The 17,459-nt window shown below is 33.5% G+C and overlaps 1 protein-coding gene across 1 annotated transcript in view; it reads right to left on the reverse strand.

The window, feature by feature from the left end:
* The window catches only part of LOC124644894 (calcium-binding mitochondrial carrier protein SCaMC-2), a 59,608-nt gene that overhangs the window by 41,514 nt on the left and 635 nt on the right, over window positions 1–17,459 (reverse strand). Inside the window, exons 2-4 of the mRNA XM_047184555.1 lie at window positions 14,760–14,886; window positions 13,063–13,150; window positions 8,606–8,717 (exon numbers count right to left, since the gene is read on the reverse strand). Coding sequence (XP_047040511.1) covers window positions 8,606–8,717; window positions 13,063–13,150; window positions 14,760–14,886 — 327 coding nt within the window. The remainder of the gene's footprint in view (window positions 1–8,605; window positions 8,718–13,062; window positions 13,151–14,759; window positions 14,887–17,459) is intronic.

Here is a 17,459-nt window from a genome sequence, read left to right on the forward strand (position 1 = left end):
CATTCAATGTTCACTTTAATCGTACGTTCTTACATTCGAAATATAACAGTCGTTCAGGATACATGTGTTTTCTTTGTCTCACCTGCACCCATATCCAACAGGTTATGGGCCCAGGCCGTTTTCTGTAGTTAAAAGTAATACAACAAAATTTTTAAATTCAGTGAAAGAGTGTAAATTAAAATTGCATTAACAATGAACAAAATATCACATCTTATGACGGTGTTATTTCTGCGTTGCTAGGTGATGAGCAACTCAATATGGTTTCTGTGAAGACTACGCCTACTCGAACATGAATTGTATAATAATAATGAGACCCACACTCAAAATAAAAATAATTAGTGCTCTCGCTGTGGCGGCATATTGGGCTGACAAAGTGTAGTCTCACTATAAGACATGTCATCGACACGAAAGAAGAAGAATAAAAATAATTATCAACCCGGAAATTCAATGCATATAATATCAAAAAAAAAATGTATTGTGATCATTGCTGACGTCGGAATAATTTCAAAAAGGACTGCCGTTACTTAAAGGGACTGCAGCAAAATAATCAATGGGTGAACTTCAAAAGTCTGCCAATAACATTGAATACTGCAACAATGACCAGGACGGTTTCATTTTTATGATTTCATAATGTAAATTGTCTGCTAATTATGTAGAAAATAATACTGTTTATTTTCTTTTAGATTCTGGTGTGACAGATCATGATGACATATATCATATTAAAAAAAAAAAAAAAAAAAAAATAATAATAATAATTAAAAGATTGACAATGTAAAAAGGTTTTAACCTCGTACGTCGAATTATCCACACCATTGAAGATCGGTGTTGCTAGGAAAGGAGTTTCAATCCTGGAGTTTGGTAAAGGGTAAATCGAGGTAACAACATAAATTCAAGGATCAATTGATGACGTTTTATATTCACCGGAGGTACGCTATAATATGCCAAAAGACTGGTATGTCGGTAATTTTTTTTTAACATTTATGGTAAAAATAATAAATGTTTTATGACAGGTGAGAACATCAATCACTAATGTTTTTTTTTAGTATTACTTTTAAACAGTAATAATTCTCTGAGTAATTTAAATTTTGTTGAAGAGAATCACCAAGACTGTAAAAGAGTATAAATAATACGGCATAGTACTCACTTAAATAAACAGAAAAATCAAATGTTCAAATATGGAGTTGATGAAAATAATGTTTTTATTTGATAATTCTGATGAATTATGTGAACCTTGCATATTTGGTAAAAACCATGTACTGTAGATGATAAGAACTATTTTGCTACGTTTATAGACAATTTTATACATTACAGTGCAATATCACACTGTTATATATTTGATGTACCTACGCTAAGTCAGAAGTGCTGACATGTTTTCAAGATTTTGTTGCTAAAAGTGAAAATTTATTTAACCATAAAGTAAACTAATTTATATTGCGATAGTGGGCGAGAATATCTTTCTAATGAATTTAAAGATTATTATTGTGTTTGTAAGGAATAACTTAGGTACTGTTTAACAGTATCGAATAGCCACAACAAAATGGTGTCGAGGAGCGGAGGAGAGTTAACCGAAATGGCTCGACCATTGGTTACAAGTGCGAAATTATATAAAATATTCTGGGATGAAGCTATATTAATATACATATTTAACAAATAGACTACCCACAAAAGCGCTCGCCAATAATAAAACACCATACGAAACATGACACAATCAATACCGAAAATACGAAACCGAAAATAAGTCATTCAAGACATTTAAAATAATGATGATGATTCGGTTCAACATGTTCATGATAAAACTAAAGCCTCGAAATTTGACGAAAAGTCATTTAAAGCCATATTAGTTGGTTACGACCAAAATGGTTACAAACTATTTACCTAATACAGAAAATAACCAATTCCCTATTGCGAGGGATGTTGATTTGATGAAAGAAAGTGCTTGCGGCACTAATAACCGCGTAGACAAGCACTGCCACAATCATCTGTCCAAGATGCTCTGTGGCCAATGATGATGATGATTTGATGAGTTGTATTTCTATAATACCTGTTCAAATTCCCGCCTAAATTAACAAGCACGATAACGACGATAAATCGGCAAAGTTAATAGGCAACAAACACAAACATAATCATTCCCCTGATAATAGCTCAGAAGCTGGACCTTCATCTAGCAAACTGAGACGTAATACAAATAATTCTCAAAGTACCCCAATAGATTATAAAAGGATTGATGACCCATTTTTGCTTATCGCTCACAACTGTTCAATCACTACCATGCACCTATTGTGACATTTTTAGTGGGGATGATTCTAGTATACATATGTTGAAAACCACAAAAAGTGAAATAGAGTCTAATCATAGAAATAATACTTGGACTCTCATAGCAAGACCTAAAAATTTTAACATAAAAAGCTCAAATTGGGTATGTACAATTAAAAATAACGAGTTGGGTAAACCTACATGGTATAAAGCCCGATTAGTAGCTCGTGGTGTCACTCAACAATGCTTACAAGATTATAACGAAACGTTGACTCCAGTAGCTCAAATATAATCTTTCCAATTTATTTTAACTCTTGCAAATCAGTTTGATTTACATGCCCATCTTATGGATGTAAAAACCGCCGTTTAGAAAGGCATTCTCAAGGAAGATATCTATATGGAAGTGCCTTATGTACGCAATGCGCATGCAATGCTTAGTACATGACCAAATATTTGTGCTGCTATAGGTATTATAAGTCAGTATCAAAGTAAAATTAATGAAGTTATGGAATTGGTTAAAACATCTTTTGAGATACATAAAAGGAACTCTTAAATTAAAGCTAATATGTGAAATGTGATTACAAACAACTGATGGCAGGATATGGAGATTCTGATTGGTTGAGGCGACGTTATTGACCGCATACGTACAACAGATCACATATTTAAAGTGTTTGATAATTGTACAATTTCGTGGAATACACGGAAACAAAATAGTCGCCGGTTCCTCAACAGAAGCTGAATATATGCTTATTTGAAGCTATAAGAGAAGCTATTTGGATAAAATCATTATAACATAGTTCTATTCTGATAAAACAGACAATGATGATATATGAAGTTAATAACAGTTGTATTAGCATCGCTAATAATCCTACAAATCACAAACGATATCGTGACGAATTTAGTTAAGTTTTTATGTGTTGATTTGTGTGATGTGATGTGATGTGTTATTTATATGTTTTTAGTTTAGTTTAGAATTAATAAGAACCCATCTGCCGCATTAGGCACGTCCTGTAAGGGTAGATGTAAGGTTGTATATGTAAATAAATAAGTAAATGTAATAACAAAATACCAGACAACCAGGCAACAGTCTGGAACTGAATGACATGAGGTTTAAAACTCATATATAAAAAAAAAAGCCACACTTTTTAAGAAAGCATATTATAAGTTAGAACATTAAGTTCAAGATAAAAATGCTTAGAAATGTGGTGGTCCTGCTCCATAGGACATAACAATATCTAATTAATAACCAAATTAAAATTTTACCAGCTAGTAAAATTGTATTTTTCCTTTGACTATTTGTCTGGTGACAAAATATGTACATATAAAAGTATTAATTAATGTAAAATATGTGAATGTTTATACTTATTACAAGATAAGTTACAAAGTACATTAAAAGATTCATATCATGTTTAATAATTATTCTTATAAATGGTATTTGACTCATGCATTTTCGTGAAACATGAAAATTTGAAGCATGAAGCATTTTAATGGTAATTTAATTCTCATATGTTTTTGTTTGTGATTCTACATGACCTTCGCATGCTGTTATTGTATGTATCAATACATATAAACTGTAATACCATACTATGTATTTAAAAAAAAAAAAAAAAAAAAAAAAGTAACCATGGAGTTACTTGCCTGTTCTTCTCCATAGGAAGCTACTGTTGGAATGAGCAACTAGAATTAAACTTATTTATGTTTTTGACTTTCATAAGTGCTTGTTATGGTCTAAATGAAGTAAATGTTTTGACTTTGACTTATGATGCAAAGTTTTTAGAATTAAGTTGAACTTAATGTAAATTTTTGAATAATTTCAGTTCAATGATTTTATTTAGAACGCTATTATGTTTATAATCTAAGCTGTTGATCAAAGTTATTGTAATTTGATATGCAGCAGGTACTATTTATGACTGTATAAAGTGTATGTAAATATTGCATATTGTCCTATACTGCAATGTACAAATTGTATTGTATACTTTATATATCAAACAATGTTTAAGGTTCTTCTAACCTACAGACAGACATGTGTTGCTGGGGAGTTTGTTGCGCCACTTCTTCTTCCCAGTAAAAACACATAGGAAGTGGTGAAAGGTGGGCGTTTTGGGGACTGTCTTTTATAAATTCCTGACGTTCAAAAGGTGCTGTTTTGCAGCCAAGTTTGGGTAAACGATTTTTGACTTATGATTGTATAAAATGCTTGTACATTTGAGGGGGGCTGTTGGAATATAAGCACGATGTACGTATAATACCTCCTTTACAAATATCCAAGATTATATAAAGCATACCTACTTCAATCATTCGTCAAACATTCAATCATTCAATGTTCACTTTAATCGTACGTTCTTACATTCGAAATATAACAGTCGTTCAGGATACATGTGTTTTCTTTGTCTCACCTGCACCCATATCCAACAAATAATGATTCAGAAATAGCTAAAAGCCATTTTTCTATAATTAGTTGATGTATTCTTCCATCCTTAAACCGGTTGGCGTAAAATAGGTTAGCGAGAATATAGAAGCGGACGGAAATAGGTGCAATTCATTCAATACTGAATATAAAGGAGAATTGGCAGATTTGTCTGGGGTTTGGCCGAAGTTTTTATGTCTATGTTGTAAATCCGACAGACTACAGTCCGTCTCTGTGTCACAAACAAACAGTTCAATATTAAAACTGTTGTACCCGTCACAAACAATCAGTGTACCCCCTTCCGTCGAGCCACTGAGATCAAACGCAATAGCAGGAAATTGCATAAATCGTTCGCAAATGACGCCTGATTCACGATGCAATTTGCAATAGTTCACTGCAGTTTGTAGACTTACAGCTATGCTTAAGGTGAACGAAGGAGTATTGTGTTTTCAGTTAGACACAATGTACACTGGTCAAATACCAAACATTGGCAAAACAAATCAATCAATCTATTCTATTGTTTTGAGAAGACAGGAAGGGTTCTGGATGTTTCTAATGCGATGTCGTAAATAAACATTTTTTTCCCAAAATAGGCAATTGGCAAAATGGAAATATTTGTAAAACTAATGTTTATTCGCATATTTATGCCAGTCGTTTATCAACCAATTTCGAAAAAAAAAAAACTGACTTCTAAGAACATTGAAAATCTTAAAAAAACCTATTGTCATCGCTCTAGGCGTCGGTGGTGTACTTGTAATTCAAAATCTTTTAAATATGCATTTCCGAGAAAATCTTTTTATATGTAATTTGTTGAATCCTATACCATTACTTTAGCAATTTTGGCGTAAAAAAGCAAGGTTACTTAAACATTACAGAATATGTGGCAAGTTGTAATCGGAATTGTCACTCTATGGGCGGTGATGGAAGGACTGAACAACTGACAGGTGATGAAGTAAAGCATCTGTTGATATATGCCAATCAGTGTATGTCTGATTTCCGTCCCAGTGGGTTATGAGAGGGAAGGAATGAGGAGTGCATCTGTGTCTGCGCAAACGCTCGTGCATCATAATGTGTACTGCGGAGCTGGCTGATCTCCATGTACAAGAACAGTCGCCGTGGCTGATAATCGGCTAGGGCGCCATTATAATGCCAATAATACTACGCACCTACTACGTATTTACATTCCTATCTGATTTCAAAAACGCTCATTACATAAACATTGCGGAAATTTTGCCAGCCCGCTATCGCGATAAGATTACTTGTTTATTTCCGTACAAAAAACTGCGTCGACATACAAATTGTAAATAAATATCTATTGTGATGATACAATAGTCTAAAAGAGGATATTGTAATCTTTCGTAGTTCAGTTCACACAAAGGCCTTCTATTGAAGTTGTTTTTAGCCTTAGAAATGAATGTCAAATTCTAATTCAGCCCCTGAATATATTTTTGCTTTATTTAAAACTAGCTCAACTAGCACCCGCTTCCTGAGGAAACTACTTCCCGTTCCCAGATACAAATTAGCTCTCACGTTATTCTGAAGTCATTCAGTATTTGCGTAAAAGAGTAACAAACATATAAACTTTCGCGTTTATAATATTAGTAAGGATATTGATGTACCTGTAAGACTTTACTAACTTACTAGCTGATCCCGAGAACTTCGTATCGTTTAAACCTTCCCTGGACCTCTACAAACATTTTAAAACCAAAATAAACCAAATCGGTCCAGCCATTCTCAAGTTTTAGTCAGACAAACGAACTGCAATTCATTTTTATATATAAGAAGACTAGCTTCTGCCAGCGGTTTCACTCGCATCCCGTGGGAACCTCTGCACGAACCCGGATTAAAAGTAGCCTATAGCCTTCCTCGATAAATGGGCTATCTAACACCGAAAGAATTGTTCAAATCGGACCAGTAGTTCCTGAGATTAGAGCGTTCAAACAAACAAACAAACAAACTCTTCAGCTTTATAATATTAGTATAGATAATGTCTGATAACCTTAATCTGGGAATGATACATTTGGAAAGGCTTTCAGAAAAATAACGTCATACTAGAACATAGTTTAGTTCTATTCAGCCGTAAATACCAAAATCCAAATATAGAGTATACAATTTTCTTTTCAACACACAAAGAGACAATGGAAATATCGAAAAACAGCATAGAAAATCGGAACTGCGTCTCGAATTTAGAGCAAACTGTAAACAGAGAACAGTTATGATTGTTATGTATGATCCATACGCATCAGGTAGTCGTTTTAAGTAGCTTATCGATGACCTTTGTGAACTCTGACTGCGCGAGCCCCCTAATGGAAGAGTGACGTCATCCTGTTAAGTATAAAATCATTGTGGTGACGTTCTTGTATGTGAATTGCATCATAATGTACTTATTTCTTAGTTTTTTGTTGTTAGTGTTGCTTTAAAAAATGTGGTACTTACAGAAGGAATATCAATTGGTAGTATCGATAAAAAAAAATGATCGTGGACATATGATATGGCCTAGCTATTTTTTTATTCTGATTTATAGAAAAATGTATCTACATATTATAGAGATCTTTTCTGAGATATTGTAAGTAAATAAATGATTTCGTTGTGGTGTAATGTTATAAATAGGTAGAGCGACAACTAGCGCCATCTATCGAAATTCGTAAGCATTGCTCTGCTAAACTATTTTTCAGTCTAATACAATAGACTTAAAATGGAAATCCCTACAAAATGCAACTCGGGTGAAAAAAATCAATACCTATGCACACCTAAATATGTATTAATTACTATAAAATAACTTATGTTTCCAACACGGAAGAATTCAATAAAAGTGATATTTGATAATAATGAAGCATAAGTGTAGCATTTTACTGGCGGAGTTTGTAGCGCCACTTCTTCCCAGAAAAACATTTAGCTAGTGGTGAAGGGACTGAAATGCTGATTTATCAGCATAACGGTACGTTTTGAATTCTAGCTGCCGTCTGTAACTACCGGGCGCACATGCTGCGACTGCATTAACTCGGCCGCAATTGCACTATTGTTGGTAGCAGCAGCACTTGCTCACAGATATGGACTGTCTTCATGCAGTCGCTGCAAGTGCGGTCGGCAGCTAGCTTTCAAAACGCATCTTAATTTGAATAAATGTTTAGGAGTTTGTATACTCATTCAATTAGCTCTTATTATAATATGATGTTTAATGATTAACGCATTCATTCAAGACGACAGTAAAGGTCATTTCAAAACTAAGAATATGATGAACCTTCTATATCACGGTGCAGTTTGACGCATAAATTTTACAAAAAAAAAATGTGACTTATATGTATTGCCAAATAATATCCTAAAATAGAAATGTCCTGCTGTGCTCATGACGAGTATTTTGATTGAATACCGTTTCAGTTACAATACGCCAAGTGACACTTGACCGGTCCGGACCCAGAAAGGTTGACCATCTGACAATTTATAAGCTAATAAATCAATTGTGATGCCAATGGGTCAAAATTCAGATCGGCCAATATTCGTCGCAAGCATTGTACAATATGTACAAACATTGATATTATGATTGTAGTTTGGGTAGGACTGGAGTACTAGCATATTGAAAAAAATGCATTTATATCAGCAATAAATTATGGAATCAGAAGCTACTTCGCGGAAATCCATGACATAAAATTTTAGGTAAAACATGCGTTCATTCCACGATACAATAAATCGAGGCTTGGATGCAGGATGTTGTACCATATGCATGCTGTGCATATGCACATGCAGCAAGGGTGTTATGCATATGCCTGAAAGTAGTAGCCGTATCCGAGCTTCGATTAATTGTCTCGCGGAATTAACGCTACATTTTCTTCATAAATTTATATCCTAGCCTTTTTTGTAACTATACTAAACCTGCATTGCTTTGTTCTCCAGTCATACTCCAACTAAAGTGTCTTTGTTATAAGCTTTGACTAAACTATTACTCACAGTAGAGTGTCTCCAAAAGTGTATGAGCGAGTGTATATCGGTGTCGGGCGCAAGCAGCATGTAATCCCGCCATTCGTCGTAGCTGATCGTAAGACTGCCATCCTGGTCCATCCTGAGAACAAATATAATGAGTGAGGGAGACAAACACACGCTGAGAGCTTTCTGCTTCAAATCATGAATGCTTTTAAATTTTTTTAATTTAGACGGGTTATATGCCGATTGCGATTAGACTTTTGCCCTCTTATTATAAAACACGGTATCAAATAAGTATCGGCTTTTGTACTACCTTTAATCCAGCTTTAAGTACGACCTTGAAAAAACGTTATTACAAAACGCAGTTTATCGCAAGTCCTATTACTATCTGTAGTACAAAAGATAAACCATCGAGTCCCCTAGTTTAACTGCAGTACTTAGTCGACAAACGTCAAATTCCGACATTATTTACTTTTGAGGTTATTTGTTTTGTGATGAAAAAAACGAAAGTGGATATAAATATGTGTGATTTGGAATACTTGGATGTGTTAGAATACTATTGAGAGTGTCCGGGGACCCAACAGAGTGCGTCATCGAGAAAATCTCTTCAAATTACCTGACGACAATTTTCGATGTAAATATCGATTTACGTTTTTCGAAATAATAGTCAATTGAATGCATGATGATAATCCATGATGATCCAGGATGATGATATGATGCTCAACTGGGCTCGCCATAAAGTAAGTAGCCTTTACAGTGCAAGTAGGTTGCCAAAACATCCTAATTAATTGTATAAGAGTGGAAGTTTTTATTATGGATGTTTGTTTATGTTCCACGCATAAACTACCACATGGATTTTGATGAAACTCCGAAAATATATCAGATTATCATACAGTCTACTGTTTATTTACAGATTCAAGACTATTTTGGCGTTTTACACGCCGTATCTCTGCCAGTAATATGCAATGTTTGACTGGAAGCTTGCTAAAATTTACAAAAATGCCAAGATGAGAAAGGGAACAAGATAGTGTGATGAAGAACAGTGTCCAACATGTATCAGTGCGTTTAACTGTATAAATAGACATCGGAATAAAATATAATTTTCTACTTTTATGTTGTTTCATTTTCTTTTGGTAATTTAATGCACACGATATTCTGTGTGTAAGTTATTGTGCACTTAATTTTGAAGAGGTTCTAATGAGATGCACAACGTCTTATTTAATCATTTAAATCGGGATAAAAATAATCCAAGTTATTTCTAACCTAAAAACAAAACATAACTCGGATACGCGCGCTGACGTTCCGTTATAGGCGCAAACTCGATAGTTGTTTAAAAGAGAATAATTGGATCATGTATATCGTTAAAAGATACTAGAAATATAAAATTGCCTTTAAATAATAAAAAGTAATCTTTTCAACTGCAGAGATATTTTTTTTATTATCATAGTTAATTATTTTTCATCAAAATAGACTTAACAAAATAATGTAAAAAGGAACGGCGCATAGAATCCGGAACGATTGAACGAATGATTTAAATATTTGTTGCTTATAATCTGTGGATATTATTTCAACCACAGACAAATCGAAGTACCAAACAGTCTTCTCTTAGTCTACGTTTTGTAATAAGGATGTAAAGACTATCGTAAGTACCGTAACAAACCAAGACGTCTTCAGTCTGGTTTAAACCACTACTTGCGGCAGTTTTTATAATAAGAGGGTTGAAGTCTAGACACTGGCTGAAATTTAGAAAAAAAAACACTTTTACGAGCGAAAAAGGTCTCAATTTTAAGTCGTGAACTTATCATGATTATTTTTCATAAGATGAATTTAAATAGGACAATTCATGTGCTCTGTGTATCAACGTGCAGTTTCATCCAAGTGCACGTGCGTGTGCAATGATCTTTGTAAATGATTGTAATATTCACATATGCATGGCCAAGGCGTTACCATAGAGGTACATACTATTTTATTTTTAGACTGCTCGTGTATTTGATTTATTTCTGATATTTTATACGAATAATTTTCATGTCTCCTATCTACCTGTAGTTTAGATGTAAATTTTAAAACCTTGTAGAAACTATTCTAATTCTTTTGAACTGAAATGATATAACATGAATATGTTGTCAAACCCTTTGTGTACTTATAGCCCCAAAAACGTCCAATCTGTGTTCAGTCAGCGACTACAGGCGAGACATACATAAAAGTTCTAAAGGTACAGTCATAAAAATAAAATGTTTAATTTATCAGAAAGTTATTATCACAATGAACTCAATTTCTACATTAATTGACTAGACTATTAGTAAAACGTGATGCCTTTGAAACACGTGTCTTAATTACATTTTTACGAGTCTAACAACAGAAGTTAAATAAGTAAAATATAATGTTAATATTAAAATAAATATAAGTAAATATAAAAATATAATTTCCGTCATAAAGCTACAAATACCTATACCCAAATGACATTGTTATTAACGAATGAACTTTCAAGGTCCGTGTATGAGTTTTTTAAGTAATGTCTATTTTGTACATGATTTTGTGTTCTATTGTTTTTTATTCAAGGCCATCTCTAATACGAGTGTACTATCAGCGACAAAAATAACTAAATGACTTGAAATCAGACACTAATGTTATATGCGTATATACATTAGAAAACCCTATTACAGAAACATTTTACTTAAAAATAATAAGTTGAAACCGTGCTGTGCTTTTTTATATTTTGTTAATCGTTGAAATAATGTATTGTAATCAATTCTATGACGGTAACAAAACACAGGTTTTCAATCAGTTTTCTTGCAAAAGAAAAGTAGGGCACTTATTTTTTAATTACTTGCAAACGTGTCGCGAAAATCGATCAAGTAAACCGCAAATAGAACTTCAAACAGCATAAGTATAGCAATGATTAGTGCTGCAGTCTTTAAACTGAAAATTATCGATACTGAATAAATACAGCTTAATTGAGGGGTATCAAAGGGAATGAATAAGTAGGAAGCGAACGTTAGTTCGACGAGTGACAGGGAAATGGAAGAGGAAAACATATTGTACCGTACCCTTAAAAAATTGGGAACAAGAAGAATTCAGCTATATAAAAGCTCAACCAGGACTTAGGAAGATTGTAGAGGAGGTACCTCTACAATCTTCCTTTTGTAAGACCCGTAAAGGGTTGTAGAACCAATGAATGTAAAAGCTTGACCATTTTTAGTTTTAGTTAACACTCTCAAAACTAAATCGGTAGGATATTGATTGATTAATTAATCATCTTAATTTATTGAAACTTAATATTCAAATAAATAAAAGACGAAACAAAAAAGTAACTACGCTTGCCTCCCCGGCTCTTCGGACTGAACATCTAAACACCTCGAAATAACAAAATACTTTACCTATAAAAAACTATATCAGAGTATTTAGCTAAGAAAACTTGGTGTTGCTTTCCATGATATCCTGCGTTCTTCAGATCGATCGACAAAGACCAAATGTATTCTATTGAAATAGTTAATATGTTTGACTAAAATTAGCTCTAACTAGAAACGCGTGAGTTTCGAACATTAATGCGAAATGAGGTTAGATCTAATTTTAGTGTTAAATAACGCAGGAGCGACATTACACGCAGGCGCAGATGAAATAACTCGGTTTTACAATGACAGTGGCGCGTTTTATGTTTTTATCGATATCGATAGAAAAAATAGCAAATATAGAAGGAAATAAATAAGAAGATTAATAGAAAAAACACACAATAGACGGAAATTTCAAAATCAAACAAATATTTAGAGTAAAGCCTACCTACTTTCACGAGTACGCAACAGAACGTAAAGCAATTGATGTGATGTATTTTGTCGTGAGGCAGATGTATTTTGCTTATGTTTTTTGAACATTTTACAAATTGCTTGGATAAGAAAATTTCAATAATATTGTTGAATAGATCTTATCGTATATCTCCTCCCGATTATAAACGAACAATACATCCAAGCAACTTGTATTTACATCAAATAGAACTGGCAAATGTAGCTTGATTGCAAAAGTTTGGAAACTTTAAACGGCACGAGACGGTTCAAATAAATATTCATATATTCAATATTAATACTGTCATTTAAAATACAGATTTATGGTCGAACGTGAGCAATTAATAATAATTTCTGTATTGGAACTTAATGGCGATGTTTCGAACATAGCATATGTTTAGCAAGTCTAAGCCATTGACTACTCGTGGTTTTTCCACTTACCACCAAAATAATGGCCATACAGCTTTTCTGAAACATTTATTATTTAATGTTTTCTTTTTACTCATATATTTTCAGGCCATGTGTGTATCTTTAATAAGTATAAATGAATGTTAGTAAAGTTTTTGTTAATTTAAAAATAAACATAACAAATAAATCAGCAATCGCTATTGCAAAACATAAAATTAATAAAATACCCAATAGTTGTAATCGCAGTGCTTTCATAAAAACGTGTTGTAATTCGCATTTCGAAACACTATAATCTATTACCTTTTCAACAAATTAGTAGCTTCCGTTCTGTTAACCGCTATCCCCATATCTGCGAACGCCGAAATAAGTTCTTCCAAGTCGACTTTTCCTGAAAAAGAACAATTCAAATCATTAGATAAGTAATGCCAAAAACGTCTGAGTTAAAAACTGGTTAAAACATAAATAGATGCACCTAGATAACAAAAAACTGTTCCTCTATTATATGTATCCTTGGCAGGAGTTGCAATCGATATAAATGACTTGAGACCACCATCTCGATCAGCGTGTCATCATTTGCCCACCGGCACTAATAAATTCAACACTTCAGCAAATACTTCAAAATCAAAAGAAATTTATTCAAATTAGGCTGAAAATCAGCACTTTTTGAATGTCAAATTTACAAAAGACAGCCCCCAAAACGCCCGCCCTTCACCACTTCCTATGTGTTTTTGCTGGGAAGAAGAAGTGGTGGAACAAACTCCCCAGACTGTTCCCAGTCAGGACATACAATATGTATGACATACGACACATAGGTACAGTAATCAGCTATAATATACCTACTATAATGAACGTTTAATAAACCTACTTAAATATGTATTCAAATGAGACACGCTTGCATATTTTATTCTATCCTTGCATAATATGCATGCATAATAATTGTGCGATTTATCTATTAATTGTTGTTAAGTATGTCACGCATTAGCCATATTCTCCAGTCCAGGCAAAAATCGATGCCATCTGTGCAACTAAGATCTAGTTAACACAAGGGACTGTCATTGTCATTAATACCTAATTAGAATAACTTTCCTATCCGGACAAAATACTGACCAACGAGTAAATCAAAGTATAAAAAAGAAAATCTTTAGATGTAGTATAGACTAAGTGTCAGACAGATCAGTTTTATTACGAGTATGAATCCATACAGCCGCCAAGAGCCGAAGCCTTAGGCCGTAAATTCATGCGGCGCCATCGCTCTCTAAATATAGACATAGGCTTGTTTCATCTGAAACTTATTAAGTAACTATGTACTGGTATATTTTAATCGTTGATAAATTGTAAAGCTTTAGTTTATGGCATTCGTACTAGTAGTCTCTTGTAAAGATTGTTAGCCATATGATTTCAGCAAGGCTTGCTCACGTTGTTCTATATTCGTGGCCTTAAAATACCGATATTTTTTACCGACTCATAAACGTTTGTGAGAGCCTTAACGTCTGTATAGGCGTAAACTTCTGGCGCCGAACGGCAAATGTCAATGTTAACGACCGTAGAATACGACTCTACCATTAGCTTGAATAAACCTATACCTCAAGTATTTTCTCCATGGTCATTGTAAGACATTCTTCCTCGGCGTTCTATATAAGCCTAGACTTTCGACTCTCCTTAAATTGTTGGAAGAGAATTTCGATTAAGTCGTAAGCCTTATTTTCCCTGGTCATAACTCATGCATACTATTTCGTTAGTACGGACCTAATTGCCGATGTTCATGGGAAGTGCGTTGAAGATTTTCGATGTTACGTAAGATACTAAAGAGGATCTTATAATTAAGTTAAAACTATGAGTAATTGATTCGAAAATTTAAAAGACAGGACCGGATTTTCCCTTATGCACTTTTTAAATTTACCACTACATTTTATCCTAATACGAGGAAAAGGTAAGACTTAATCATCAATAGAAGGAAAATAAATGCTTTTACAACTTAAAAACATTCAAATATTTACCATCTTGGTTCTTGTCGAGATGCGAAAATTGGAGCCTAAGGTTCTTCTCATGTTCGCGCACGTAGTGAATGAACTCGGAGAGGGTGACGTCACCGCCTTCCTTCCAGCCAGGCTTAGCCAGGAATTTCTGAAAAAGATTCACATTGCTCATCAGCATAACGTGTAACGTGCTTACGTAACCGCCCATAAAAAACTAATACATTCGATGATAAGGGGCGTGACATAAGTATAGGGTATATTGTAGAGGTAGTAGACGTCACTGTTACGAACGGCTCGGAGCGTGTTACTAGGTAGAATAAATGTACGGAACCAATAGATCTCTAGCATAGTAACGTTAACAAATTTTACAGGAAGTCGTCTCGGTAAATTCAAGCTGTAGGACGACACGTCACCCATAGAATAATGAATACTGATACCTAGACAATTATTCCATTCTTGGTGGTAGGTAACAATGTATTTTATCGAGACCATCAGCGAGGAAGACCGAAGATAAACATATTTTATGCTAATAGGACTGTAACAGTGAGCAAATAAGATAAATATCGATCAGTGAAGGTCACGCAGAACCATTGTATCAAACAAAAAGCTAAGATCATTATGTCAAGGACTAGGTCTGAAGTCTTGAATTAGAAATCGATACCTTCCGTCTACTTTTTGGTATCCACTACTTAGCTTGAAAGTAATTTTAACTTAAAACCAACGGTCCCTGAGTAGATGGCGAAAGTATGTCACCTACGAGAATCATCGTACGTAATCTGGTATTCGTTATGGTGGCTAGGTCCAACACATGTTACAAATTAATCAGTGAGGTAACTAACACAATGAGCTTTATGAATCATGTATTACGTCATCAGGTGAGGTACCTTCGACGGAATGATTGATCCCAAAAAGGTTTGCAATGTTGTAGGTGTAACAATTAATAGATGGTACAATGCAAAAATGACGGCTATAAAAAAATCTAATTGAAAAAAAAGTAATGAAAAAAATCTACAAAAATAGACAAGATCTGAAAAGCACGCATTTCATAAATGACTTGCACCTTTGACGTTGGTGTTATTTTTTTATTACATTTGTGGGTTGAGTGCTACAATGTACTAAGTAATTACAGCCACAATATGACTGGTAATTGCTTGTTCAAGCATCTGAACATAGCTGTTAGAAGGAAGTCAAGCCAGCGTTTTTATGGTTCCAAAATGTTATGATGGTTCTATTACGAATATAAAACTTATTCATCATCAATAAATAAATGATTGATATTATAAGTCTTTAAGTAAAAAATCACATTACAGCTCCCTTTGGTAAAATTGTTTAGTTAGAGACTCATTATTAGGTAAATGTATGGAATGGGCACAATTTGACTAAACCTAGTCATGTGTAAAGTCCAATTTAAACAGTAATTAATGTTTGCTGCAAATTAAAATGATGTTTATTTTGCTGAGCCTTGTAGTTATTGTACTTGTATGTTTTTTTATTGATACAAAATGTAACTACACTATGATGTATTGTAACCATAGCGAGTTGGATGAGAACGTCCCTTTTACTAACGCAGAGGCAAAAGTTACCATGTCTGAACATCAATATCATGCTAACATAGTGATGTAGGTAGTTTCATTTATATTTTTTCAAGTCTTTCATAAAAATACTTGAAAATATCAACCGTGTCACAAACTCATCAGTTTGTTTCTAAAAGATATTTCCTCCTAAGTAGACCCACTGACCATATTACGGCCGGTTCACACATGTCTCCGTTTTACTGTTCCGTTTTATCGTGTACGTTTTTTTTTCGTCGATGGCGTTTTTACTGTATACAGAATACTGTGCCATGTGTGAAGTCACTCATACAACTACATACACCATCGACGAAAAAAAACGTACACGATAAAACGGAACAGTAAAACGGAGACATGTGTGAACCGGCCGTTACATGGATAGATCTTTAGTAACAAATAAGTAAAACAGGTTAAAAAAATAAGGGTAATTGTGATATTTGTTTCAATTTAATATTTTTATAGTAAATTCAAAACGTCCATGCTAAATTATGTCATTAAATTCTATTAGCGCATTAGTCCCATAACGGAATAAACAAAAACATGATTTTTTTCTCTTAAAATTGGTTAGAATGTTAAGTCAGAATTGGAACCATTGACAATGACTAGAGGAAGAGATATCATAACTATTCTGAATACAAATATTAGTAGATATATGCATCAGTTTATCATACCGCTTCTGTTATAAGATCCAATAACTTATAGGGGTCAAGTAATTACATTACTCGGACAATTTAATTTCATATTGTGAGTAATAGGGTAACGCTACTGTTTTAAATTGTAATTGATTTTTTACTGTTGTGCCTATTTAATAGTTTAGTTTCACTTAAAATAAAAAATGGATTAGTGGATTTTAACAAAAATTTTCTCAAGCATTATTTAGATGTCTAGATCAAAGTGATAGATGGGTATAATATAATTCATAAATTCAGGTCAAAAAGGAAACTATAATACATCATAAAGAAACCAGTGATGAAAACAGACTCATGAATAAATCTTGACATGAGATAATTTATCAATGATTTATCATGTGTAATCTTCAGTCTAAGACATTTTAATGTTTTTTTTTTGTCACTTAGAAACTAAATCATTCCAAAGGAAGTATTTTGTAGTCATATAAAATAAAAATATTAATAAATTAAATAAAAATATT

This window comes from Helicoverpa zea, chromosome 31, assembly GCF_022581195.2.
Source record: "Helicoverpa zea isolate HzStark_Cry1AcR chromosome 31, ilHelZeax1.1, whole genome shotgun sequence".
Taxonomy (NCBI): domain Eukaryota; kingdom Metazoa; phylum Arthropoda; class Insecta; order Lepidoptera; family Noctuidae; genus Helicoverpa; species Helicoverpa zea.